Source organism: Cyrtonyx montezumae, unplaced genomic scaffold (assembly GCF_038088225.1).
Source record: "Cyrtonyx montezumae isolate F1298 unplaced genomic scaffold, pur_monq_1.0 scaffold_1, whole genome shotgun sequence".
Lineage (NCBI taxonomy): Eukaryota > Metazoa > Chordata > Aves > Galliformes > Odontophoridae > Cyrtonyx > Cyrtonyx montezumae.
Window position 1 is genome coordinate 9,705,836 of NW_027071825.1, and position 27,958 is coordinate 9,733,793.

The 27,958-nt window shown below is 45.3% G+C and overlaps 1 protein-coding gene across 3 annotated transcripts in view; it reads right to left on the reverse strand.

Moving 5' to 3' along the window:
• PTPRF (protein tyrosine phosphatase receptor type F) overlaps positions 1–27,958 on the reverse strand; it is a 338,292-nt gene that overhangs the window by 77,947 nt on the left and 232,387 nt on the right. For all 3 annotated transcript variants that reach the window (XM_065740325.1, XM_065740315.1, XM_065740306.1), the window contains exon 6: positions 15,622–15,810. In XM_065740325.1, coding sequence (XP_065596397.1) covers positions 15,622–15,810 — 189 coding nt within the window. The remainder of the gene's footprint in view (positions 1–15,621; positions 15,811–27,958) is intronic.

Below are 27,958 nucleotides of genomic sequence, written 5' to 3' on the forward strand. Positions count from 1 at the left end.
CAGTCTGCTGTTATAAGCTTGTGAAATTGATTATTGTTTTTTTCTTTTTAATGTACAGGGAACCAGCCACTGATGCATTTCCAACCACCCCAACCACTTGTTTTCATTGCTGCAATAAAGGAAGAAAACATACACATACACACATATTAATTACAGCTTGGTATAAGACTCCCGTCTAATAAGAGGGCCTTTAATAAGCCTTTAATCAAAACAGCCAAGCTCAAAGCCCACTGACTGTAGCTGTTTGTCTCTTATCTGATGCACACAAAGCCTAGGAAATGCTCAACAAATTGTGGCCTCCTTGCAGAAGCTGGCAGAGTCCCATCTCCCCACCCCTCCTCCCAGCCAATATCCCCTTTTGAGAAGAAAACACTTCGCCTTTTGTCAGCTTTCTCTCTGCCAGTGAACTCCTTGTCCTTTCAGATTGGATTATACTTGATATATAACAATTAGAAACTCAGTTTAAGACATCAGATAAAGACATCAACGCAAACGCAATACACCCATTTTGCAGCATGGTGCTGGCATGACAGCCACTCTCCCTTGATCTTAGCAACTTCTCCAGCCTTGGGCCAGGAACATTTGCTTAGCCCAGCCTGCAGGTTCCTTGGGACATGACCTGATCCCATCCCTGAAATGCCAGATGGGTCAGAGGCATATTAAATAACTGCAGTACTTGTCAGAGCACAGACAGTAGCAACTTACATGGGGAACCTGTGCAGTGACCATGATGGGCAACGATGTTTTGCAGATGACTGCAAAACTTGTTGCACCAAACTCCTGTAGTTGGGCCCCATACACAAAGTGAAAGATGGAGGCGAAGGGAAGAAGCAGGATGCTAAGACAGGAAGCTGGCATGGCAGGAGTCCACGGCCAGCACTCTGTCTGCTACCCCCAGGCAGTGTGGCAGCAATTCTTAAAGTGCCTTCACGTGCTCAGACTGCTGGTCAGGATTGCCTGGAAGAAGGGAACTCTGCTCACAAGCCATATACCGAACTAAAGGAGAACATTAACCCCTTTGCTTGTAAGGATTTGAACTCATTTCTGCCTGCCACGGTTCAAAACGACCACTGAGAGCGGCACGGAGAATAGCTGGAGAAATTGCCTTCCCCTTCTCGCTGGTTCAAGCTGCAGAGGTCAAACTCAGTTTTTCATATCATCAGAACAGAAGAAAAACTAATGTGAATCAACCACTGCCACCTACATTATTTAGAAGGATAAATTGAGACTGTAGCATAAGTCTATATGTCATTGGGAAAAATGAACTTCCCTGGGTTCTGCCATATAATAAAAATGATGTACAGAGCCCTCCCTATTGTTGCATTAGTGCTGGAAACGAGGCTTCAGCTAGACAGAGAAAGCCTGTTTGCAGAAGTCTTTCCACATACTAACAAAAGCAGCTGCCAGCTTCCCCCAGCTCCGGCGCTCTCTGGACACCCACAGCCCAAAGCCTACAGAGCTCTCCTGCTTAATTCAGGGAGAACAGTGAATTTCTACATGCTGCTTGTGAAAAACATCTCCAAGCAGACAGCAGCATGACAGGCAGTGGAGCAGGAGGAAGCTTCCCAGCACTGACAAGATACAGAGAATCAAGAGAATCTAGAAATGGAAAAGACCTATTAGGTTATCTTGTGCATCCCTGGGGGCCAGGGCAGCGTTGCTCCCTGTTGTAAATGTACTTGTGTTCTGTCCAATCCCATTTTAAATGCGCCGAATGATAGGTCTTTCACCACTTCCTCAAGGAATTCATGCCATAGTCTGGTTATGCTCTCTGTCAGGATGATTTTCCTGGAGCTCACCGCATATTATCCCCTTCCTAATTTCTGCTCATTACTGTGGGCACAAATGTGCTGCAGAGTTCATTTTCTGTGCCCGCATCAGGCTGGGCTGGCAGGAGCTGTACGCTGCAAAACAAACCTGAACTTTAAACATAAAATGAGGATGTCATCATCCTGACCAACAGGCTCTTCCTGGGCAAGGCTGCAGCTCCCATCCCTGGGCTGAAAGCAGCTTCAGGAGCAGGCAGCAGCACCTGCCAAGGAAAGAACAGGACCCTTAGATAACTGCTGCGCACACACACCGTTCGATAGGTCCCTTTCAGCCACTGAACACACATCACTGGTATTTATATCTTCTAAACATATGCGATCCTGTGATCACCATGCCTCTTAAATGCCAGTTAGTCATCCTATTCTTTATCTCTAGGGACCTCAACAGCAGTGCTGGAGGGAGAAGAGTGAAACATAAAGAGGATGAAGAAAATGAAGGCAGAGTGGAGTTACATGTAATTATTGCCTGTCAGTTCTGCAGCCAGAGCAGACTGCTTTCTAGAATCATACTGTAAATGTGTAACATATAACTGTCTACAAATGCTCAGGGACATTGGGCAGGGGATTCTGGCTTCGTGTTGGTATGACTTCAAACTGTGGCATGTCAGGAGACAACCCACAGAGCAGGATGATAACCTCTCAACTGAACCAGAAAGGAAGCAGTTAATACGATAAATCATCATTAGACAAACACAAAGAGCCCTCAGCACAGCTAACAGCACAGAGGGGAAGAATCACAGCATCATTGATAGCAGCCAGGGGGACTAAAGAGGTTGTTGTCTTGAAGGACAGCCTACAACTGAGTGATGAATACAGGAGAGTACAGTGTGTCTCAGGGTATAGAGATTTCTGAACAAAGTTAAGAAGCTCAGACATTGTTGGGATCAGCACACTGGAGATGCTAAATGCATCTGAGCCTTGTGAAAAAGTCTGCAAGTGTAAAATGCTGCAGGCTGGTCTAGTCATCCCTGAGAAGGGCAATAGCTTCACCTCTCGCAGAATTCAAACCTAGGCTGGACAAGACTTGAGGACCCACAGACAGGGAAGAACTGAATCCTGAGCAGCTTCTGTCTCCGTAGTTCATGGAAGCTGCATCCAAAGACCTCCAACAGCATTGGGAAATCTTTGCTTCAAGAATTGCAAAGGACTGGGGATGTAGAGACCTGACTTCTATTCCTAGCCCTGCCAACATCTCCTCTTACAATTCTCTGTGCCTCCTCAAACCAAGGCTAGGCAGGCTGATTTGCTTTTATTCATCACTTGGGTTTTACACTGTGCAAGTTGCTGAATAAGGTCTTGTTCACACAGGATGTCACAGCAGACCTCTCATCTGGTCTCTTTGAGTGCTGTGGTGCCAGGTGCCTTCTCCTTTGCCTGACGTGCAATCAGATAGCAAAGCTTCAGCAGATGCATGAGGACAATCGACCATCGGGATGTGCACAGGTGTACAGGGAGCAGCAGAGAACAGAACAGCTTGTTCAAGAGCTTGTGGGGCTCCACAGTGGTATCTGCACATCAGAGCAAAGCCTTTCCCTGCAGAGCAGCACCCGACCTCTGCAGCTCCCCAGCTGCAGCAGAGCCCGGCACAAGAGGGGCAGCCATCCCTCACCATGCTGCCACCTCATGTCAGTCTCAATTGAGGCTCAGATCTGTTCCTGATAACACATCTCAGCTTATCAGAGAGCTGCCAGCTCCTGAGGAAAACCCCTGGCTGCTCTCCAGTGCCAGGGAGAACGGTGACAAGGCAGAGCTTTCCGGGGCCGAGGGCAGGAGCAGTCTCTGATGACTGACAACCATCCCTTGTAAGTCCTTTACCCTGTGCTGCTATCTCTCTGCCAGTGCCACTCTCCTCTCCCAGCTTTTTCTTTTGCTCTTTAAACTCAGGCACAGACAGCATCCCCATTTGCAGCTCTCCGAGATACTTATCTATTCAAATATACTTGTGCTCAGGCAGAGTCATTAGTTGCAGTGACAGTGTTTAAAAAAAGCATTTAAAAAGTGCACTGCACAGAGCATGGGGAAGGCAGATCCTGATAAGGGCCACTTCTTGGCAGCGCTGGGTGCTGCTGCACCACGGAGAGCTTGTCACTCTCCTCTGTGTGACAAAGCAAATGGAAAAGCTCCAAGCTGCCATACAAATTGATCTCTCTGAAATCCTGCTCCATAGCTCATCAGGAGCAGAGCACAAACACCCAGAGAGAGCTGCACGGAGCAGAGCCCAGCAGCTCTGGGGCTCCACAGCTCTGTGTCCATTGTGGTGGGAGCTCTACCCTGGCAGCAGGAGCTGTTCTGTTCCTCTAATGGGGCATCTGCTCGGGGGCAATGAATGACATTCTGCCCTGGTTATAAAAATAGACATAGAATGAAAGGAGGCAGAAAAACCAGTCTGCTGTCACAGAAGCCCTTGTGATGCAGGTGTTAATGAACAGAGTGGTGTGACCAGGGCTCCTACTCGCAGGCAGCTGAGAGCAGCCATAATTTGCCCATCCTGCATGCTAGAGCACATGGCCATCCCAAACCAACACCACCTGGTGCCCCCTGAAGCAGCACTCTGAGCCACTCCTTCAGCCACCGCTCAAGGTTACAATCCTTTTTTTGCTAAAAACTCCCTCCCACAGAACAACCCTCCTAACAAAGTCCAGGGAGCTGCAGAGCAGAGCCAGAGCCAAGGTCAGCTGAGACAAGAACTCTAAGTGTGAACACAGTGGAGAAAGGGACAGTGTGAGAGCCCTGACAGCCAGGGGGCTGCGGTGTGACACTCTGGCTATTGACCAAGACAACCAACAATTGCTTTGGGAGTTGTGAAAAGCTGAAGGACACCCAAACCACACAAGAGCCACTAATTATGAAAATAACCATTTCTCATATTCACTATTTGTTGCCATTTGTAACAGCAGCATCTCCCGGCTGTTACGGAGGAATGAATGCACCTCACCTCCACTAGCCATCAGCAGTGCCAATTACGCAACCAAACACACTACAGATGTATTTTTGTTGTTAGTGTTCATTATGTTCATTATGCCTGAGAGGCTGGTGACTGGCAGGCCTGTTCTGGATGGCAGTGCTGATGAGAAATGACTCTCCTGTGCTCCGCAGGCACCTGACCACTGCCACCGAGCACGACTTGGGCAGAGGGAGGGAGAGAACCCAGTGTGCTCTGCAACACATTGGTCTCCTTTTCAGGCAGTGGAGCTTCAGGATGCTCTGATCTCTCACCAGCAGGTACAGGAGATCTCAGGGGACTCTGCATCAGAAGCAAAGCTACAGCACTGTCAAACACGCAGTATTACCTCTGTGTGTGTTTCTAAGGGGACATGAGTCAATCTGAAGCCTGACAGCCAGAAACGTGGCGTGACAAACCTTTCCAGCACTATCCCACCCAACCTTCCCTCTGACACTGTCTGCTCTGCAAACGTATCTTCTTGTTTTTTTAAATTGTTTTCTTTTTTTTGTGTGCATGTCTAAAAAAGCTCAAGCAACAGGAAAAATTCTATCACACACCAAGTGCAATCAAATGTACAAACACATGCTCAAAAAGACAGCAAAATTCTTTTAGCTTCTTCTAATCTCTCTGGATAGCTTTACACTCCGGCTCTCGGAATGGCATAGAAATACTGGAGCTGTATTTAGATCAGTTCGCTCGGGACTGGAAATGTTTAGCTGCAGCTACACAGAAGTTGGTGCGGGTGTTTACCTGGCTTCTCAGACAGACAGCTTCTGACACCCGAGTGAGCTGATCTAAAGTAAATTCAGACAGACCTCTGCTATGCTGATGTCTGCTAAGAAGAAATACTCTTATGTATAGGAACCTCAGTATTTCCTGCGGTGACAGCAAAGTAACAAATAAATCTGACTGCAGAGGGATAATGCCTGAGATGATGGTATTTCTTTACCTCCTCATGTGCATCCGATCTAATGCCTGCTCAGTCCAGCACCCACCTGAAATACAACCGTGCTCTGCTGTCTCACAGCCTGGGGCAGGAAAATGCAGCCAGGTTTCACACACGGTTGAGCGAGCTGAATTCCAGAGAAATGCTAGAAACGAACACCTTATTTTCTGCTTTGAAAATAAGAAAGGAGCATAACGTGCTTAAACGTGGAGCTGCTGATACCATCTGTGGGTTACCTTAAGCAGTCAGCTATTGCCTAACGTGATGGGTGCCTGCCAGCTCCATGTCTTTCTGATGAACAAATAGGGGTTTCAAGATTTAATTACTACCCAGGGCAGTCCCTGAGGGGTAAAGAGTTAAGCTACAAACTGAGACTTATGAATTATAAATGGGAGCTCCTCCCATTTCAGGGAAGTCAGAGATGTCTCGGACAGAAAGGACCAAATAAGTGGTGCTAAGATCAAACGACGGTTAGAAAAGTCTCCTATTGTTTGGTGAGGGGGGCATGGAAGAAGTTCATAGGTCACCCCCTTGCTTCACCCCGCGCTGCTCCCTGCAAATGGGTCCTCCACTGCTGCAGCACAAAGGCCCTGGGTAGCACCCGAACCTCCCAAGGGCTCAGCACACACGGCTCTGAGCCACACAGTCACAGCAGCCATTAAATCAAAGCGAATCTGCCCTCCCACCCCCAACATCGTTACCAAAAGGGTTCATTAAGAGTCATTAGTTCACCCTTCCTTTCAGACCAAATGAATGGATTCCAAAGCATCCAACTTACCTTAATGAGGAACAAGAGTGCAGCTGGGTATAGAACATGGCAGAACAGTCACTTCTACACAGACACAACCTCACCATCACAAAAGCACTTTCATCTAATCTGTCGTTATCTTTAGAAATTCAATGACCTCTGTTTTAAATAAAAGGCATTAGGCTGACAGAAATCCTCTGGGAGAAGCCAGAGAGCAGCAGGTGGCTTCTGTTTGCTCTCAGAGAAATGTCATCTTTGACATTCAAACAGGACACATATATTTTAAATAATGTCAAGAACATTCTCAAAATACCTCATCAGGACTCAAACGGAGGTGGGGAGGGGGGGGTGTGAGGTGTGGGGAAGTTATGTTTCATGAGATGGATGGTTCCGTTTCACAGAGATGCGCTCGGTTCCCAAGCAGGACGTATGGAGCATCCACACGGTTCTGGTGCTGAGTCACTAATGTCATCAGACAGGGCGAGCGCGCGGGGAGGCCGCGGGACGGCCGCGCTGCATGCGGGCTGGGAGCGGGGAGCACTCGGCTACTTAGCATTCCATCTGTCATTTCGTTTTAGGATTTGCAATAGGAATAGGAGATGAAGAAATAGTTTAAGGAGATTGTAACATCACAGCTGTCAATCGTGAGCGTTCCAAAGGGAGGAATGACAGATATGTAAGCCCATTCAAAGCAAAATAAGGTTCGCAGTCTTTTTCCCTGACCCAGATTTACTACAGAGGCAACTTAATGCAAATACGCATCAAACGGCAATTCACATTTGCTCTAAAATCACTTAACAGGAGCTGAAAACATTAACCCCCAGCAACAGAACCAGTTCCAGAGAGTCAGATTATTAACTTCCAGTGGTGATTCAGGGAAAAGGGGAGGAGAGGAGAGAAGGGGAGAACTGAACGGATGAGGTTGAGTCAGTTTGTAGGTGGTAGTCACTCTGTCTGGAAATCCAGGGGTCAGTCAACAGGGGTAACCAAACTCACAAGAGAACTCGAGAGGGCCTTAGCATGTAGCACTGATTAACACGCTAAAGTTAATCTGAAGGGACAGCTTTGAGTGTTTAGCCTAGAAAAGACAACACTCCAATTGGAAAGTCATTACTGGTGCACGCAGGTTTTGAAAACTAGCCAGGGACTGTGCACGCAGGGCTGTCGAACCATAGGTGGGTTTAATTAATGAAGGCTTAAAGCAGCCAGATGCATTTCCGATTCATCTATTTAACCAAATTTTTGTGCTACAAAGCACTGCTGGTATTTCTGCTCTGAAAGGGGAGTTTGGGGCAGCAGTTCCCCACTCTGCTGCCACACTGTAGGGCTAGCACTCTTGGAAGGCAAATATAGGTGATGCAAACCAATATCCCAGAGCCAGATTTGCTCAATCTCTCAATAATTGATCTCCTTTCTGATTAGAGTTTCTTGCCTGTCAGCAGCAGCAGAAAGTAATTTGTTCTCTTGTGAAAATGTTACCTATTTACACCAAAGCAGTCCATCTAACACTGCCCCCTCCCACTAGACAGGAACCCCAGTGGCCACGACTGTGTGGGAGCTCAGAGCCTTGCAGGAGCTGCAGGAGATGCTAACCCTCCCGTGGCAGAGGCCAGGGACCATTTTCCAGTCTGCAAACTTTCCGTTGAATAACCCCCTTTCAACAGTGCAAAATCGCAATGGATGAGTCTACAAGAAGTCACGCTAAAAACCAACCAAAATAAACACACTAGTGGGAGAGTGTGGATGAGCGAGAGCGCTGGCAGAGTTAGGGCTGAGAGTAAAGCTGGAGATGAGCAACACTGGAGGAGAAGGGACAAGGCAGACAGGAGATGGAGTGACGTGACAACTGGAGGCACATTTCAGCATTCTTACCTCTGATCGGTGTACCACCTGGTGAGGTAATTTGAATGCAAATAAGATTAGAGAGAAGCATTAGTACAAAGAGGAAAGGAAGAAAATCATAACTAAAAAAGCAGAAAGTTTTTTCAAGCTAGAATTTGTATTAGCACGATAGGAATAAACAAAAAAGAAACTGATGTGCAGTAAAAGTCAGAGTGACACTCTCGGGGGTTAGTAAAGCTCATCAATTCCAGGAGTGCAGCACCCAGCCTCGCATCTCACCACTGCTGCCACTGGGGTCGCGGCACAGGCTGAGCTGCCGGTGCTGGCTGCCCTCACCGCTGGCATCACCCCACCAGTGCTCAAGCAGTTGAGATGGAGGACATGTTGGGAGGATGGTGCGGTGCCCCTCCATTCCTTACAGAACAAGGAGTGCGTGGCCTGGGGCTGTGTGACCGCGAGTGCTGGGCAGGAGGGGTGGCAAGCGCATGGTGGAGGGCACTAGGTGCAGTTTTGCTTTGTTAGAATGACCAGTGGGACAAAATCTGCTTGCTTAAAGAAAATAAACTTAAGGGAGTGTATAACAAATCAGTTTTGAACTATTTTCCGCATTTGCCTAAACCTTGCATTGGGTCCCCTCCAGCAAAGAAATCGGTGTCATGCAGAATTAACTTTACACAGAGAAGCGTTTCTAAATGAAGTAGTTTCTGGTAACATAACAATGGCACACCTCTGCCATTCCTGCCTCATTTGGATGGTAGCCGGAGGAAGGAATCCCCACCCTCTTTATAAGACACTGGAGATAATTTTACATGCTGTAATGAAGAGTATCTTATAAGGAGGGCTTCTCTGGGACGAAGGTTTGGTTATCCTATTGCAACGATCTGTAAAGGCTCATTTCTGAGGGCAGTGTGTTTAGCAAGTGGAAGATCCACTGGTCGGTGTCTTGAGCTCAGTGCACTATCAGTAATGATGCATGATTCACAGGGAGATGCTCCAGCTGGGCAAATTGGCAGGGAACCCTTCTACTCCCCACTTTTGTCCCCTTGGTCTTATTTTGCACATATGAAGGCTGTTAGTATAAGGGAGAGATTCATGCAGACCGAATCCGTAGGCAGTTCATGGTATGTGTTGGTTTTATGCAGATTTGTAAGATCTGAATACCAAGCACTTACCAAAGAAAACTGAGGAGTTTAAACAGACAGAAAAACAGGGTTAAACAGGACACAGTGTGTCAGATCATGTTCAGTGTATTGATTAATAAATACCAGTATGCATACAAGAGTGTCGTGTATCTCAGATTTACAGCTCATTCCATTATCCACAACAATGATCACCCAATGGGAAAGAAAGACAGAAAAGAATTTCTGTAAATACAAAGAAGCATATTTTAAGCATGTTTAACTTGCCTCTTAAGAAGTAATTACAATATTTATACTTAATCTCTGTCTTTCCTAACTACCCTTCCTTCAGGCAGAGTCCTTTCTCTAAGCAGGAGCAGCAATTCAAACTACTCATTTTAGCATTTTCCTCTGCCAAGATGACATTACCCCATCTTAACTTTATGTCTAGTTATATTTTCTGACGCATTCTATCCACACATGACTGAAGCATCAGGAAAGATCCTGCAGTCACTGAAGCTGTGGGTAATCTTTCCCTTACAACAATAAATCTGCTGCTTATTTATCTATCTTAGCAACTACCACTGCCCTTGACGGAATACTTATACCCAGAAACGCTTGCATGGAAAAGCACAGCCATGGAAGATGGGGTTATTTCTCTTTGCCTGACTGGAAAGTTTGCCAAGGGTTATTTTTGTTCTGTTTGGTCTAGGGCTTCCCCCACCCCCTTCCATCGTTCTCAGAATTAAGAAAAGCATCACCACAGTGTGTCACTTCCCGCGGGAACAGTGCAATGACTTTGAGCACAAGCCCAAGGGGCAGAAAACAGGACTTCCCTCTCTCTTGTCTGACTGAAATTGAGTTTGTTGTTCGCTCCTAGAACTGAAAAGATTTGCAGCAAATCTTTACGTCTACTCCCCGCAGAGGCTAAACCCTCCCTCTAATATGCAATTGTCTACACAGAGCTTTAGGAGCAACTGCATACTTGAAGTAGTTTCCCTAACATGGAAGTGTGACCAGATCATTTTTCCTGCACTAAGTCCCAGTCCTCCCAGCTTCTGAATGTAAGCCAATCCTTGTGGGAGCAGCATAGAGCCATGCTGTACTTGGCACACTGTTTGTTCTGGGTTTCTCTCACCTTTGCAAAGTTTAAGATGCTCAATCTTTACACAGAGGACACGGTTAGGGAGAGTGAACAAGGTTTTCCTGTTGTTCCCTACCTTTCCTCTTCTGGAGGGAATCAAAATTCCTGTTCTCCCTTCACATCATATGACAACTGACCTCTGACTACCCTCCTTTCAGGTTGTGTCTCAAAAGCACCAGATCACAGCACGTAGGCCTCAGAATGCCTGCCAAGTCTGTCAAGTGACAGAGGTGCCAGCACATGAACCATTATTGAAGCAGTCTTCTGCCCAGTGATCATGAGGTTACTTTATACAAAGGGACCTCAAGACCAAACCTCAAGGTTTGAGGGCCTAGGGGGTGAGTAACACCTCATACAATCACTTCAGCAGGAATAAATGCAGACCCTGATGTCCTCTGCATACTGGAAGTGTGCAGCCAAGGACCCAAAGCAAGGCAGAAGATAGGACGATGCTGGAAAATTCCCTGGGATTATTTCTGTCAGTATTTACCAGTGTGGGGGAGGCTTTGTTAGAGAAGGGACTTCACTCTGCTGACACCAACTCTTCCCAGACCTATCTACAAATCATTTCATTATAGGAAACTATTTTATCACTATCAAAAAAATCAAAGCAATGTCAAAGAGAGAAATCAAAGCTCCTGCTGGCCACAACTAGGCATCAGGGTAATGCAAACTGGAATCTCAATTGCAATGGGAAGACTGTGTGAATCACACTGGTGCCGTGTGGGCCTCAGGCAGCAAGACCCAGATGTGCAGTACAGGTTCTTCAAGCACATAAAACTTCAGCTATCAATTGGCTGGCCATGCTATTGTTTCAACCTTTATCCAGATAGTCCTTTCTGTGGGTGAGCATCCATCCTTGTGTGGGTTTCCTGATCTTTTTTCGGATAATGCTACCCAATCTCCAATCTTCTGGGCTACTTTTATACTTGTTGTCTCAAGTTGTTGCCTCTCTCTTGTTTGGACTTGAAGTTGTATCAAGGAGTCGAATGCCTTTTGCTTGAGACTGAATGCTGGCTATCAGCAGCGAAGCAGGATAGAGCAGTCATCATCCACACTGCTGTTTCACAGGCACCCCCTCTTTTTGCAAGTTTGCTCTGTGTATGTTGGGTGTGTTTTCGGTTTCCATGTAAGTAGTGCTTCTACCCATGGGACCAGGACCAAAATGAAAATGCTTGCTGGAAACTGCGAGTGTAAACGCAGTGAGATGATCTGGTGAGCAGCTTCCCACTGCTCCTTCGTTAGAGGCACCCACACTTTTCCGGAGAGTGAATGAAGTCACCTGCAGAGCCCTCTCTGATACTTCACTGGCAGTTAATTGCCTGAAAGCCACACTAGGGTCTAGACCACGGTTCCGTAACTCAGTTAATTGACGGTGATTAAAAAAGAATGATGCTGCTTGTAACATCAAGTTCTCTAATAAAGGCAAGACGGCAATGCTCCCTGAATTTCTGGAATTTCTGTACACAGCAAAGATATCTGTTTGTAAATGGTCAGGATATTTGTTCTAATTTGACATTTTGTTCAGAAGCTTTCTGAAGAATGAGGCTGAAGAACAATTCAAGTATGAAACTCACTGGAAGTATTCAAGAGTTTTGTGAGTGTGAATACCACCACAGTTGCCTAGAAGTCTTGAGGAGCTTATGGTCCCAGAATCCTTATGGAATAGCTGTGAAGCATCAGTACAATCTGATCGACATTGAGACAGTTTCTGCCACATCATGAACTAATTTTAAAACATGGTTGGAGGTGCAGTACTGACCTGTGCAGCCAGAACTTTCACACTAGCATCATCTGCCACTACAGTCTCCTGACCACTTTAAATCAGTTCAGCCAAACAGGTTTTAAAATGAACAGGGGTGCTAGGGAGGTTTCCCAGCCCAGTGTTGGACTCAGATTCTGTGTTAATGACTGAGAAACAATGACCAAAGCTATGTACCCTCGCAGTGAACAGGGAGTTGTCCTGAGTCACTGGATTTGCAGAAAAGCAGCTTCTACAAGAGGTGGGAAATACTAACAAGATGAGCAAGGGAGAATTTTGCTACAACCAGCATGAGTCAGAGACCTTGCCTTTGCCTTGATCTGTGATAACAGAGATGAAAATCTGTGTTTGTGTTCTCATCTCTAGAGCAATTACCCCAATACATACTGGCAAAACAACCCAAGAGGTGGACTTAAAATGAATTAAGCATTATTTTGGAGGAAAGATTTATATACTGGGGGAGGAAGGAGAAAAGAGCTTTCTGAATGTAAAGAGTTTCATTAACTACCAGGAGGTTTAATAAGAAAAATGCATATATGCGAATACAGATGCAGTTAGCAAATGAGGGATGGGAGGCCACAGGGCAAATATAAGTTGCATATTTGCTACTGACATACACCATTATTTCAGGGTTAAAAGTGCCTAAGAGGACAGACTGGTTGCCCTAAACCTCAAACTGGAGCACCTTGACATGAGGCGAACACACCTCTGGAAAGTGATGTTCAGAGCCCACTCGGGCACATGATCTGAGTCCAAAGATGGGCCTGAAGCCCCTGGAGCAGTGCTGCCCACATAACCGTGAGCCTTAGGAAACATCACCTGTCCCAGGCATGTATTTCTTTGCCTGTTAATTCCACACAAGAAAAGAAATCGTTCCTCAGCTCCAAGTTAGACTCCATAGCAGCTTTGACCTTTATGACCTGCACTTAAGACATCTGAATAACAACGTGTTATGTACTGGGTGAAGGTCAGACAACCTATATATGCAGTACTGCACTGACACTGTGCTGCTACTACTTTAACTATATTACATCCGTCTTGGTTTTATAGGGTTTTAATTAAATGAAATTAAATGAGCGTATATTTAGATTGAGACAGTATAAACTGACATTCCTGCAGATATGCCAGGCTGGCTGTAAGATATGATCTTAATGGAGCAGAGACTTTGCAAACTATTAAACTCTCTCATATAATGAGGTATCTATTTAAATTCTTTTCTTTGAAAAATAATTCTGCCCCACTACGGTGTAGGGCTGGAGAGCTCAATTAGCATCTTGCAGAATGCATCGGAGTCTGCCCGACCCATCACACTTCTCACACAGAGTGAGTGCCATCACGTAAGTGGGGCCCAGGCACTTCAAGGGGCAGCTCCTACTTTGTTTCAGACAGGAACAAAGGAAAGAGCCACAAATGCTGGCAAGGGTTGAAGCTCTGGAACATGAGAAGCCATAACTTTCTCGCTCCCCACTCACGCCGCGGTGGAGCCAATGACTTGGTGAATCTGGCATGTAATCACCAGGTTCACTCATACCTGGAATTCTCTTGCTCTGAACTGTGGAAACCTCCCTTACTACATTAGAGAGCTAATCAATTCCTTTTGCAAGTCTGAGAATGTGTGCTGCTCATTGATTTCTAAAAGGTTCCCTTGACACATCCCTTGGTAATTACTGTGTCTTCAGCAAGCAGCCAGCTCTGGAGTTTGAATCCCAGGTGAAATATTCAATTGAGATGTTGCTGAGGAAGAGTGAATAGGAAGCAAAACTTGGACGCAGTGACGGAGTTTACTGGTTTGTTTTCAAACTTTCTGTCTCACTAAACTTGTGAAGCAGCTGGTAGAGAGGCAGCCAAGTGCTTGTGAAAAGGAGGCTGGAGAACGTACAGCAAGTGCATCAGGAGCCACTTGCTGCTCATTTATGGTAACTTCTGATGCTGATTTAGTCAGCTATGAAGTGAAACACATCCTTGTGTACTTTCCTATCGCTGCTTCCTAAAGCTTCTCCAAATAATTAACAAGAATGATATTTTCTTTCAGTGCAAACAGATCAAGATTAAACCATGTTGTGGGGGAGATAAGCTAAAGGTCACTGGGAAATTTCATAAGCCATAAATGCATTAGTATAATTAGTGCTCGCTGGTACATCAAGGTGGGATCAGGAGTGTCAGGCTGGGTTCTATTTTTGATGAGAGTGATGTCTCATTACCCACTCCCCCAAGTAAAATCCTACTTCTTATTATCCAAGCAACATCAGATTTATGCAGAGGACTCCTGCTATGGGGAAATGTGTCAAGACTTTCACCTTGCTAGGAGGAAGATAGTGTTGCCCTGGCAGCAGCTCTCATAACAAATGGTTTTTGAGTGCCCAGAGACACATCACGGCCAGGCAAGACATTGTCTCTTATTTAAGCCTGAGACCTTTCCAGAATGAAGCCAATTCAGCTCTGGTCCTTCTGCACTTTCAGCAGGATACCATGGACTTTTTTTCCCCAGGCTAAAGCTGCTACATAGTGATGTTATGCATTGTTAAATATCCTCTGCAATTCACGCCAGGGAGCTGCTTTTCATCAAGTGAACAGAGTGATGTTTTATTTTCCTTAATTCTCTAATGGACTTTGCAGTCCTGAGAGACTGAACAGTGCCGTGGAAAAACATGAGTTTCTCACTAAAATGAGTGCATTCCCAGCCATCCACAAGAACTAAATGTCTGTAATTCTAAAGCTAGTATTCAACTTATCAAATAACAAACAAGAAACGGTGTATTTCAAAACTGCATCCACCTTCCTTTGAAATCCATTGGATTGCTGCTTCTTGGATTTTTCTTTATTCTTGTAGTGTCACATAACGAGTGATAAAGATCTCAACAGCAAGCAGAGCATTGTCTTGCAGAGTCTCTGTAAGGAGTGAAGTAGTACATGACCACTGATTGTAAAACTTCAGCCAGCATCTCATTATACTGATCTGCACTGTGCAAAGGTTGCTGAGACCTGCCGAGCTGGCAGCAAAATGACTGAGTCTAGCAAGGATTTGTGGCAATGTCAACTTGGTCTACAGAAGAAGGAATCCAGCTGATGTTCCAAAAGGAATGTCTGTGCCCATCTCTTACAAAAAGCCATGCTATTCTGGCAGACATGATCAGCTCCAAAACCTGGTTTTATGTTGTAAAAGAAACAACCTCAAATCAAACTGACATTTGAGTTTAGGATTGCGTTTCAGCATCACAAGGAAAAATAACATCAAGAGAAAAGGGAGGAAGAGTGTAGTGGAGATGCTTACTTGCTTTGCTATCTTACCCGAGCGGAGCTGCTTGATTCTCCCATTGCTAGTCGCAGTGTCAACAGGCAGGAAGTCCTTGAACCAGGAGATTTCGGGATCGGGGTTACCACTGGCAGCACAGAGCATTGTGGCTGTGCGGGCCTTCTCTACCACCTTCAGCTGCGGGCCCATATCAATAGTTGGGAAGCCAGCTGGGAGGTGGTCTTCTGCAAAAGGAAGGAAAAAACAGACAAGGTTAAACAGAAATGCTCCGGCATAGTGATGGGATACAGTTGTAGTGATAGCGCTACTATTGCACAGCATCTGTGCCCCTGCTGGAAAACAGCAGCCAGACTTCCCTACTGAGAAGGTTTTCAAGCCCTTAAAGCACATTAGGCTCTATAATGAGTATTCATTATACCAATAGAAGCTTCCACTAAATTTAACTCCGTTTAAATCAATTGCCTTGGGAAATGTCTATAATTTTCATTGATATGTAAGCTCATCTATTGTTGTTAATAATTCTGTAAAAGCAGGTGTTTGCCTTTCTGTGGGATGACCGAGTTGAAGATAACAGACAAACGCAACGCCAAATAGTTTGAGGCATCTTGAAAAGCAACAGCTAAACAATAAAACCCCTTAGAATGGTCCGGAGAGGCCCATTTTCTCTTTTTTTTTTTGACTAGGAACTCTGTCACACTAGTAGGATAGACTGTAAATCTCTTCCTTGTGCCCTCAAATCTGATTCAGAAGGCTTTTAGAAACTAATGAATGTTAAGTTAATGAGCCACGCTCTGCTCCAAAGCCACCCTGCCAAGGCTGTGCAGTGGCAAGCTCCTGGTGCATTTTGAGGGCTGCAAACAACAACGGAGATGTGTGACAAATGGCCAGTGCACACTCTGGCATGTCTTACAGAAATACCATAAAATGAAGCACCACCGTAACTGCTACACCATTCATAGAGCAGGGATGAAAATAGTTAATTGGGTTTGCTGCCGTAGAGCACGCTCAGGTAAGGCTGGGTTGAATACATTAGGCAGCCTTCACTGATAAGCCAAGGCATGCTCCAACATCCTCATTCAATAGCAGCTGCAGAACTGAGCTCATTTACTCATTCTGTACCAAGATGTACTGTACTCTGCTAAGCCTGAACTGCAATCAAAAGGACATACTTTCACCAAAAAAAAAAAAAAAAAAAAAAAAAGAACTCGAAGGACATTTAAGAAGCTTTTAAAGCACCAGAAACTCAATTATTATCACTACATTTCTCTTTTTCTTTTTCCATTTTAAGGGAACTTAGGCAAACCTTGCAAATCCAATTCTGCAAGGCTCCCAGCTCACTGCAGTGTTTAAACAAGCAAGATCTCAGTATCTTCTAAAGTCCAAGTACAGCCTGAGCGAGCATGCTGCAGCACAATTTCTCCTGCTACCATCACACACGTGGACCCACATCCCTTCGCTCCTTGCAGGAAGCTGCTATAGTCACAGGCCAACTCAGGTGCTTCCTTCCACCTGTTCTGCCATACCAGCAGCACAAAAACAGTTTTATCTTAGCTAATTCTTCCCTAAGACCTCAGCAGAATTCCCAAGACCTTTGACTTACTTGTATACCAAGACTGCAGCAGAAAGCAACATCTGCTGTGAACAAAACATTGGCCTGGAATATTTTTTTTTCTGCGTGGTTAAGAGTGGCTATGACACATCTGAGGTTTTCTAAATGAAAAAAAAAAGGTTCCTGATGCTTATTTAGAGCACAAACCATATTTTATCTCTCAAACAGGCCTCCCTAGAAACCTCTCTCATCATGAGCGTACATAAAAGGAATATTATTATTATTATTATTAAATGTAGAAACTAGTTCTTTTTTAATTTGCTCTCCATTGATTTTCAAAGACAAAAGGCACACAGAGCTTAGCCGGAATGACACCAGAGCTAGCATTCAATAACAAGCAACAGAAGCACTCGATATCGAGCAATCACAGTGCATACTCCTACATGGCTGAAAAGAAACAAAAGAAGGGCACACACAGCAGCACAGTCTGGTACAGACTGAAAAGCAAAGGAAGATATGTAGGAGAAGAGTGACATTCCTTTGGATTGAGGCCATGTTTGCCTAAAGTGCAGCACCTTGCTATTTATGACATTGGGAGCAGATGTTTATTCTGGGGAGGATGAAACCCTGAAGTGATGTAATCTAATCGCCACGCTTCGTATTTGCAGTGCTGGTTTGTTCAAGATTCTACATGGAATGCACTAAACTAAGTCTCACCTTGTTAACTTTGTCCAAAGTCCGTGCAGAGGTTTAGCAAACAGCGACGGCAAATCTAAAGCCAGTATTTGTGCAAGAAATCTCTTCCCATCTGCACTGATCCTTTGTCCACAGAAACAAGAAAGGGCAGAAAACCCTTCCCAGCATCTGAACCATGGGACACAGCCTGCTGGCAGTGCTGCAGCTTCACTCAGAATGAGCCAGGGACCAGCAGCAATGCATGAGGGATGTCCCCACATCCCAACACTACAGGCGACAATAGGAACTCAAAACTGCTCCTGTCATGCCTTCCCCTCCGGCAAAAGTGTAATCTAGGGCTAATTATGAGGCTCAGTCATGCCTCGGCTCCTCTCAACCCTCACTAGTTGTGCTGACTTGTCTGCACACAGAGCCCGCCAGTAATAGCTATGCTCCTGTTGTACGTCAGTATGTGGGTACTCTTATTCTAGAAAATGCATTTGCCAGCACTTGGTTTTATTCAAGGACAGCTAGTATGCTTTGAATACACATTAAAACAGTCTACAAACTTACTTTCAAATGCAGATTATCTAGACAGCGGTTCTTCTTTCTGGGATTCGGATACTGTCAGAAGGGATGTATCTCAGGTAGGCATTAGGTTAGAGCAAGCAAAATCCAGGCACAAGCAGGAGTTTTTCAGGCACTGCAAGCTCTAATTCCCTCCTTAAGAGCACAGCAGCAGAAGAAGCAGGAATGACAGAGAGGAAAACAAGAAGAGAAGAGAGGGAGACAACAAGAAAGAAACGAGTGGATTTTGCAATTGCAAAGTGAAACTTGGAAAAGGCACAGAGAGGCTGAGGTCTTGCTAGCAGCAGTCACCAAGGAGCCAGGAATGTCCCTCTGGCATCCAGCGTGACAGCATGTGCAGAGGATATCTCATGCTCACTCGACAGCTCGCTTTGCTAATCCTCCTTGCCGAGGTGACAGAAATCTAACCCCCGGCTCTCACAGCTCTTTTGTGCCACAGATTTCCCATCTTATAGGGGGAAGAGAAGGTAAAAAACCTTTCCCACAGCCCCAGACTGGAGTTGAAATCTCCATTACAGATGCTGCAATTACGTAGCACATTTATGGGCTCACCAGATAAACACCTTTCTCCAGGCTGCTGCTGGGAGACACAACCATCAGAGCCTCCTTATTTCCTGTATCACTCCAGACATCAGCTGAGGATAAGGACACTGAGGCAATTGAAATGTATGTCTTTTGAGAAGCATGGATCAGCCACAGCGTGGAATGGTGTGGCAGCTGCTTACAGGAGAGGCCTGCAGGAGAGCCCGTGGTGAGCACAGCTGCTGATAGCTGAATCCTGCAGGATTACCCCCAGGATCTTGTTCAAAACTTGTAATCTCTTAGAGAAGAGGAAAACTGGGTATCAGGTTCCTACTAGTGCAAACCCTGTATGGCACTCGTTGGTCCTGCAGCCATGCAGCTGTGTTCTGCAGGGCACACTGACTTGGCACCTGCAAAATCTTTCCCTCTACCACTGTGAATTTTCTTTGTGCCAACATAATTCTCAGAAACGGGATTCTAGAAAAGATAGTGAAAACTGTAAGCACATTTATGGGTGTTATTTGTCATATTCCCCTTTGTACAAAAGCCAGGCCTGCTTAGTATCATCAGTCCAATTGCAGACTGCCGAGGGAGAGGAAAAAAAATGATACCCAATATAATTTGGAAACAGCAAAAAGCAGCTTTTCTATACGTTACAGCCACAGCTGTAAGGTGAATTCTCTTATAATCTATCAAAAGCCATCACCCCATTGGAAGGGGTGTTCTCAACTCATTTCTGGTGAGATATTGGGCCCTACCCACTCGCAGGGCTGGAAATTGCTTTTCTAGCCCACTGGCTTCTGCCAGTGAGTGTCAGCTGAGAAACTTCCAGCCAAACACTGGTTTTAGGGTAGGAATTATGAAAACGTAATGCAGCTTTGCTTTCAACTCTGACAGCTCTTTGAAGTCAGGTAGGAGCTTGGGACAAGGCAGGGAATGGATTGAGGACAGAGGGACATCTCTGATAAATGCATTTAACTGAAGTCAGCACTGCACAGGAGCAGGAAGCATGAACCAAAAGTTATTCCCCTTCTTCCCTGCCTGTCTGGTGAGCCGGGCTGGGATCTCACCCAGTTACAGTCACCAGCACTGAAGCAGTCCTGGTGAGGCAGGGGATCTGAAGCAATGGAACACGGGATGCTGGAGGGGTTTGCAAAGGTAACATTTGCCTACTGATGGACTCACGACTGATGGATCAGTGAAATTACTTTACACATTTCACAAGCTTCCAAAGCTCCCCTTGATTCACCAAAACACATCAGCAAATGGAAAACTATCGGTGCAGGAAAGATAGCCTGGGTAGGCGACAATATTAACTAATTGAAAGAAGCAAGCTAGTAAGATCGTAAGCACACCACAATCCAGGACATCTGTTTGCTGAATAAACAGCCCTAATTCCTTCAGCACAGGTTACACAGCGCGGCTATTCAATTACCACAAGACAATCAAAAGCGCTGGAGCAATCCGGCGGCCCAGAAGAATGGCATCATTTTACACGATAAGAAAACCCTGACACGGCGCTGCTCAGCTTCAACTGATGCTGCACAAAGAGCAATTTATCAGCCATTTTGAGGTGGCACTCTTCCTGCATCCCCTTTCTCACGAAGAAGCCCTTGAAGAAGCTCACCAACGGCATTATCCAAATTTGTGGCCTCAGAAGGCTGCCTGGTGCCGGGCTAGAGCCTAACAGGGAGGAGGAAGGAGTGCGTGCTGCTGCAGCAGCCAAGTCTCATGCAGGCTAATTAATGCCCTGTTGACATTGGCACCGCCTTATAATTGCCGAAGGAAAAGGTGGGGCAGTGAAACCAACCTGTTTCAAAGGCAGCAAAGTTAATTGCTGGGTTAGCAAGTATAAAACAGTTTCAGGCAGGCAGAAAACACAAACAGTCATCTATCGATGACAAGGCTCTTAATGACAAATCTGCCAGGTTTATATGACATCACTCCAACGTGACGCGCTGAACCTGCCTGCTGAAAATGGGAGAATGGCGCAGATGAATGGGGCAGATGAATGGGTGGGTGTGGAAATTAGCTCCAGAAGGACTTTTCTGTGTCACGATGTAACCACATGAATTACTGCACAGGAGCTTACAGTAAACAAAGTATTTGCTATCTCTCAGAAAGATCACAGCAACAGCAGCAGCAAAACAGTTCACAAAAGGAAAAAAAATCTGAGTCAGTCCAAAACAAAGAAAGTACTGTAAGGAAAATTCAAGAAAATACAAGACTAGACAAGGCAAAAGGGGACAGACTCTCAGGCTGATTGCTGCCCGGGGAACTTGCAGCGTGGGAGCTGCTGGACCTGCTCATCCTGGAGGTTACAAGCCCATAAAACACCCATTGGGGACAGCACTAAGCTTTACTGCCAGAAGGGTGCTGCTCACACAGTCCCATTATGGTGAGATAGCAGGGCAGGATGCCCTTCCCATGCGCCTGTGAGGGCAGCACAGCCTACCCCTCACACCCCTCTGATGCAGACGGCTGGGTGCAGCCGCAGCTTCCATCACAAAGAGGCAGTTCCTCTCTCCTCTTTACAGATAACAACTTGCAACCTCTGCTCCGCAGAGGGCACACACAGATGATTAACAGCTGCTGAAGCTGACTCAGGGCAGACCAGAAGCAAGCGCTCAGTCACATCCTTGGACAAATTAAAGGTTTGCACCTACAACCCACTGTTTCAGTCTGTAGTTGAGGGAACTTCCTAACAAATAATAACTTCTGCTCAGGATGTCTTAGCTATGGAATTTGCTTTCAGCTAGGAGACCTCAATCCATGATGGAAGGAAGTAATTATTTATACCATCAGATTAGCCTGCCACAGCATCTATGAAACCCCTGCTACCACATCATCCCTCAGCCATTCCAGCCATCTCTTCTTGCTGCCCATCCTAGTTTCCTCTCTACGACAGTCAGTAGCAATCTTGGTCCAAGACTCAAGGCTTCTGGCATATCTAAAGAAGTAAAGAAGGAATATTGAAGAAGCTCATCTGCTCAGCAATGAACAAGCGTTGTAACACAGGACAGCCTACCCAAACTGATGACAGAACCTGGCTGGCAGGATGTGAAGAGCAAAGTCCCTTGAGAGGGGAAGACCACCCTAGACCTCTTGTTCCAAATCCAATACTCTGCCACAAACGTAGAGCCACGTCCACAGAAAACTCATCTCCAGTCACTCAAACGCACAGAAACACCCGAACGAGTATTTTTTTTCACCTACAGACTGGAGAAACCAGTCACTTAGGTTAATGAAGTACTAAAAAGGGCTTAGCTGTAAGGTGCTGAAAGTCATTTAAGGGTTCAAGGTATAGCACAACAGAAACTACACCAAGAAATGTCAAGAATGTGGGTGAGGAAGAGCTTACACACAGGTAGAGCTGATCCTATCTGCAAGAGTCCCTTTCTTAACCTTTGTGTAGGCAGAAATCTTGGTATATTCCCTCTCTACCAAAAAAAAAAAAATCACAGCACAATTTCAAATAGGTAAAAATGGAGTTTTGTGAAATCAGATTTGATTCTTTCAACACCTAATAGTTACAAAAAGAAAGAACAAACCCAAAAACAACAAAACACCAAGAAGTCAAAACAAAACCCAGCAGATGGAGGTATGCCTTTAAAAAACTCACAAAACTTCTCTAAACACAGTGAATTCAGAAAGGTTTTTCAGCCAGCTATTATGACTCCATAGAAAATGAACAGTAAAAGACAACCAAGCTGTGCTTTCAGGCAGGACTGTGCCATTTGTTGGTACCAACCAATGAAAATAAGTGCCCATAGACCTATTTTCAAACCACTGCTTCTTTTTAATATTTTATACTGAGGAATAGAACACAACGGCTGTCACTGCACGTTTCCTTGTGACAGGATATATAAACATACTCCCACTAAAACATACCCCAAACTTCAGCCTTTTCAGAGAAAAGCATGTAAATGTCTTACTTGTATTCAAAGTCATTTATGAATCCCCTGCATTTTCCATACCACTTCACCTGCACTGATGTGATACGCCATTAGCATAGAGATTTTCATTTTTAAGATGTGCAATCAATAAAGTATTTCCATATGTCATTAAATACAACGTGTGGTTAAATTAATGGAGCATTTGACTTTTGATCCATTTACGTTTGGTTGCAGTTCAGTGCAGGAAAAAATGCATGAGAACGGAGTTAATCTGACAGCAGAGCTCTCCCACGCTTTCTGACACAGAGTTTCAGATTAATGTGAAGCATTCCTGCTGCCGCTCAGTTGGAATGCTAAATCTGTTCATTTCCACTTCACAGGCCAGAACGCAAGATCTTCGGTCACTTAACTCCTATCGAAAGGGTCGGATTGTGCTAAAATCTGATTTCTATTTAGCTCCTGCAGCCTGCCTGCATCACCACCAATCCTGTGGCTTCCTCTCTTGTGGGGGAACCTCAGAGCCTAGCAGAAGTGATCAGCAAAAAAACCTTTACGACTTGGGACAGGAAAAAGCTTTGACATATTTGTCAAAATATCCTGCTGAAAAAAAATCGAATTCCTGTGTTGTTCCAACAGTTTCTATAGTTGTTCCAAAGAGGTCCAGCAAGAGAAAGCAATGCCTTCCTTTGCATTTGTGCTACTGGAAAGGAAAGCATGCAGACAACATGGCAGCACAGCAATTGTCGACTTCTTAAGAATAATTGCTAAGATATTACTTGAGAGAGAACAACAACTCCCTTTTGCCTTTCACCCTCTCCAAAATCCCCGATCAAAAACTCTTGAGAACGTTGTAAATGTTCAGGAAATATCAGCCTGGAAATTAAAATTTAAGATTGTACTGGGGAGGAGCCAGAGAGTCATTAGGGAAAGCACAAGCATGCTCCAGTTCTGGGTTCACAAAGTGCCAGGGCTTCAAAAGGAAAACAAATTCCCCCCCAAGAAGAATGCCTTCCTTAAATACCTCTTTGCTCTCTGATCTTGAAGACTACACTGAAAATTGAAGGCAACCTCCAAAGTTGCTAAGCTATGGGATGAAGCAGCTCTGCAATACCGTGAGAGTTTGGATCCCAAAGCTAGCAAGCAAGGTGTGTGGGCGTGAGAAAGGAGGACAAAGACTTCTACAAAGACAGGCTCCTTTGCAGCAAACAGGCTGCAAAGCGCCAGCCCAGCTGCTCTCCACCTCCCTGTAGTGCCTCCTCCTCGACCCTTTGCCTTCTCTCCAGTACCATCCATCACTTCCTATCAGTCCCAGTAAACTCTCGTTCTTGTGGCTATGTCTGCCATTTCCTTAGTGGCAGTGATCTGTGTTCTGAGCAAATGCCCAGGAAACACATTATTACTACAAGTATTTTGAGAAGCTAGCAAAACTAGAATACAGAACCAGTACCAATAAAGGCCAACATAGGAAAAGACAAGTGAAATGTCTAGTCCAAGGATTTTTTTTACAGCATTCAAAACAAAAATAACCTTCAAGAAAATATTCAAATATTGAGATCGGGTACCTCTGTGACTCGGAAAATTTCTCATGTATCTTCTGACAAAGAAATTCTATCTCCAAATAGAACAATAAATGGAAACTTTCAGTGCACTTGTTCTGCTGCAGCCAATACAGGCATAGAAAGTATTCATAACATGTAAGAAGGGTGTTTGGTTCATCTGCACGAGACAGATCAGTGCTTTCTGATCAAATCGCCGCTTTCTATTCAGAAGCTTTAAAATACTCTATCACATAAAGCAACTGGACATACTGGGTCACTAACTTTATTTACTTGGTGGGGAAGTGTCTTTCTATAAAGGGAAAGACCACTTGCCCCGAGTCAGGGAAATAAATATTTTCTTACTGCGAGTTCTATATCCTCATGTAAGACATCACTTTCTAGAAGATCCATTAATTGCACTGGCTCCAACAGCACTTTAGATGGAGACTCTGGTTAACTTAATAGTCTTTCAGAGACCATGTGAAGTAGAAAGGCCCTCAGCAAAAGACCAACAGCAAGCCAGTGACTACACGCCAACATAAATAAGATGTATTTCCAGACAAGTTATGGTCTTTAATGTCAGGATGATGTAATTGATCAGAGTTTAACAGAGGGCACACATTTTTCACACAGATAGTGAGCATTATGGAGGCTTTGTGTCCTATTTACTGCTTTGCCACAGCACCTATATTTTCAGAAAGATGTACCACAGAGGAACACATGTGGGGGAGCGGGGGGGGAAGGGGCTGGTAATTTCAGCCAAAGCTTTAAACAAATCCCCAGTGCAGGCCCTCGTGAACTGAAGGGCATGCAACAGACAAATGGAAAGATGGCAGCAAAACCACAGCAGGGCCAAGTGGATAAAAATGGCATCTCTTGGCTCCTGTGGTACACAATATAAACCAAATGCAGGAGATCAGCTAGTATTCCTTTGCCATTTAAGAAGAACATATTCCCTAACATTAAATGTATTTGCTGTTAGTCAAAGGTTCAGGTTTGACAATGAGCAGTAGAGTAACACTGGGTTTCCTCACCCTCTAACTGGCATGGAATTTCTACTTCCCATATGGACGTGCTATACTCAGATGTGGCCTTTGCCTTTTCCCCCAAAACATTCCCAAATACAGACCAAGAAAGCTAAACAGACACCCCAGTTTGGCAAGCTTCAGCCTCACAAGTCCCTTGAGAATAGCTGTCCTTGAAGGCCCAAAGATGATTTGCTATTATTTCACTGTAATGTGATCCCAGTGTTATTTAGGAAGATCCCTGCGTCACCACCATAGTAGTGGCTGGGAAGAGCAGTCCCACAACAGCTCTTGAGCTTCCTATTGAAAAAAAAAAAAGAAAGAAAGAAAGAAAGGTATTTTTTAATGGGAAATCACAGAAAAGTGGAAAAAAAGGCAGTCATTGTGACCTTCCCATGCAATGAAGCAAAGGTGTAGGATAAGCAGAACTGAGAACAGTTACTGGGGGATGTGATTCTCTCAGGCTGTATGAGTTTTGCTTCATTCCTGACTGAATGGCAGACAGCATTCAGCAGGTGAGGGCTGAAGCACTGTGAAGCTGTCTCAGAAAACCATTACGGGGAACTGGAGTGCATGAATGGGTTATCTCCCTTGTTCTGAACCACCTCTCCCGCTGCCCCTCACATACACACATGGCTGCAGGTATTCCTGACTGCCACTCTTTGCTATTTCTATGCAAGATACGCACAGCCCAGCTTGCTAAAGCAGGATGCTCTCACAGACCTTCCAGGCCCTCTGCTAAGGTCATGCTGACAGCTTCTCAGGGTTGATGTTGCTGGAATCCCACAGACCTTCCCACGTTGCCTGCATGGAGGTGCTGCACGCAGAGCGGAGCGGGCGCAGTGTGCTGTTGCTGCCAGCTGCCGCCTCCTCCTTCTGCCAAGCTCAGGTTTGACCGGATTTTCCAGTACTGATAACAACTGCTCTATTTACATTTCATGCCCCTACAGGGAAGAGAGCCTGGCTTTGCTGGAGCAGATGTCTTAGAAGGAAGTTCAGAAGCTGAAAAGCATGCTGAAGCCACAGCAGCCTCTGTGACCTGCTCCACCACGGTCCAGGTGTTTTTGCTGCAGAGTGGCTGTGCAGTGACACACACGGAGCTCTCTGTGCGAGGTGTCAGGAACAACACAGCAACACCAGGGTTTGATTTACTGCCCGGCAAGCAGTGGCTGCTGGTGGCCGCACCAGGGGAGGTCAGGCAGCACTGTCCTTTATGAGCACGTCAACGGCGGCCGCACTAACGCGCTCCCAGATTACACTGTTGGAAATGAGAGCGTGCTTGGGTATAACTAATTGGAAATAGGCCCTGAATTCCTAATAACTGAAGTTATCGTCCCTGGGATTTATGCCAAATTAGAGACAATTAATTTTCCTCTCTTGATTATTACACACCTTAATAGCTCTGTCCTTGAGTCAGTTCCATCCTTCATGCACAGAGCCCTTCAGCTCAGTCGCTAAAATTTGATGTGCATGAAGAACGGTTAATAAAGAAAGTTCTGAATCAAATCCGAGTTCCCGTATCAAAATCTCTCATGTTTTACAACAGCGAAAAAAAACAAATGGATTCAAAGCCTGCTTCAGATCCTAGATTATAAAGGCATTTGCCACATAGCCTCTGCACTCTAGTCTTTAGAGGCCTTAAACAATTCTACATTTCCCTTTAATATGTGCTTTTAAAATATCACATGGCGGCATATGCTGATAATCAGGATTGTTTTCATTAAATGATTTCAGCGAAGTTCACTGGCTTTATTTGATATACAAAACACTGTTTAACCTTCTCCCATGATACTCCACTGATGTAATTATAAGCAAGAGATGAGGCACGGCTCCTCCAGCTGCAACCACAAACAGGAGAGAAAACTTTCTGCCAAGCAAAGGCCATGCATGTCTTTCCCAGAGGATGCAAGAGGCAGCTACCTCCTTGCAGACAGGAGTACTGTGAATCTGTAATTCCCCAGCTCAGTGCACACAGGCCACTGAAGTCAGGATGATGGTGAGAGGAGAAGTTAAGAGCAAGAGTATGTTTCAGGTAAAACAACTGCTAGTCCTCCTGCCCTAAGCATCCCTCATGCATGAAATAAAACAAGACCCCGCTTCCCTTTCTGGAGAGTTACCAGCAAAACCTGCAGCAAGGCTTTTTCTACCAAGGCCCTGAAGATGCAGCTGTGATATTCAGAGCTAAGGGAGCTTGGGCCACAAGCTCACCTGGGCCACAAGAGGACACACTCGCCGAGGATGGAAAGCGGCTGGCTGAATCTCAGCTGCTCTCTGTGCTGAGCTGACAGCCAACCCAATGTGCCAGGAGGAGACACGAGTCCCTCATACTGGAGACAATCACGAGGATTTCCAACTCTAAGAAAACACTGTCTTTCCTCTTAGAGCGGGGTTTTTAGACCCATGACCTGCCTGAGGGAAGAGAAAGGAGGTCCTGATCCTATCTGAAAATGACTGCAGTCTGTCTGCTTCAGACGGCGCTCAGTCTCCTCGTGATTGGCCCTGTGTCCCAGTGTCTGGAAGGGAATCTTCTGGGCTTCAGCATGAATGGAGCTCTACAGCAGAGAGCAATCTGCTGTGAT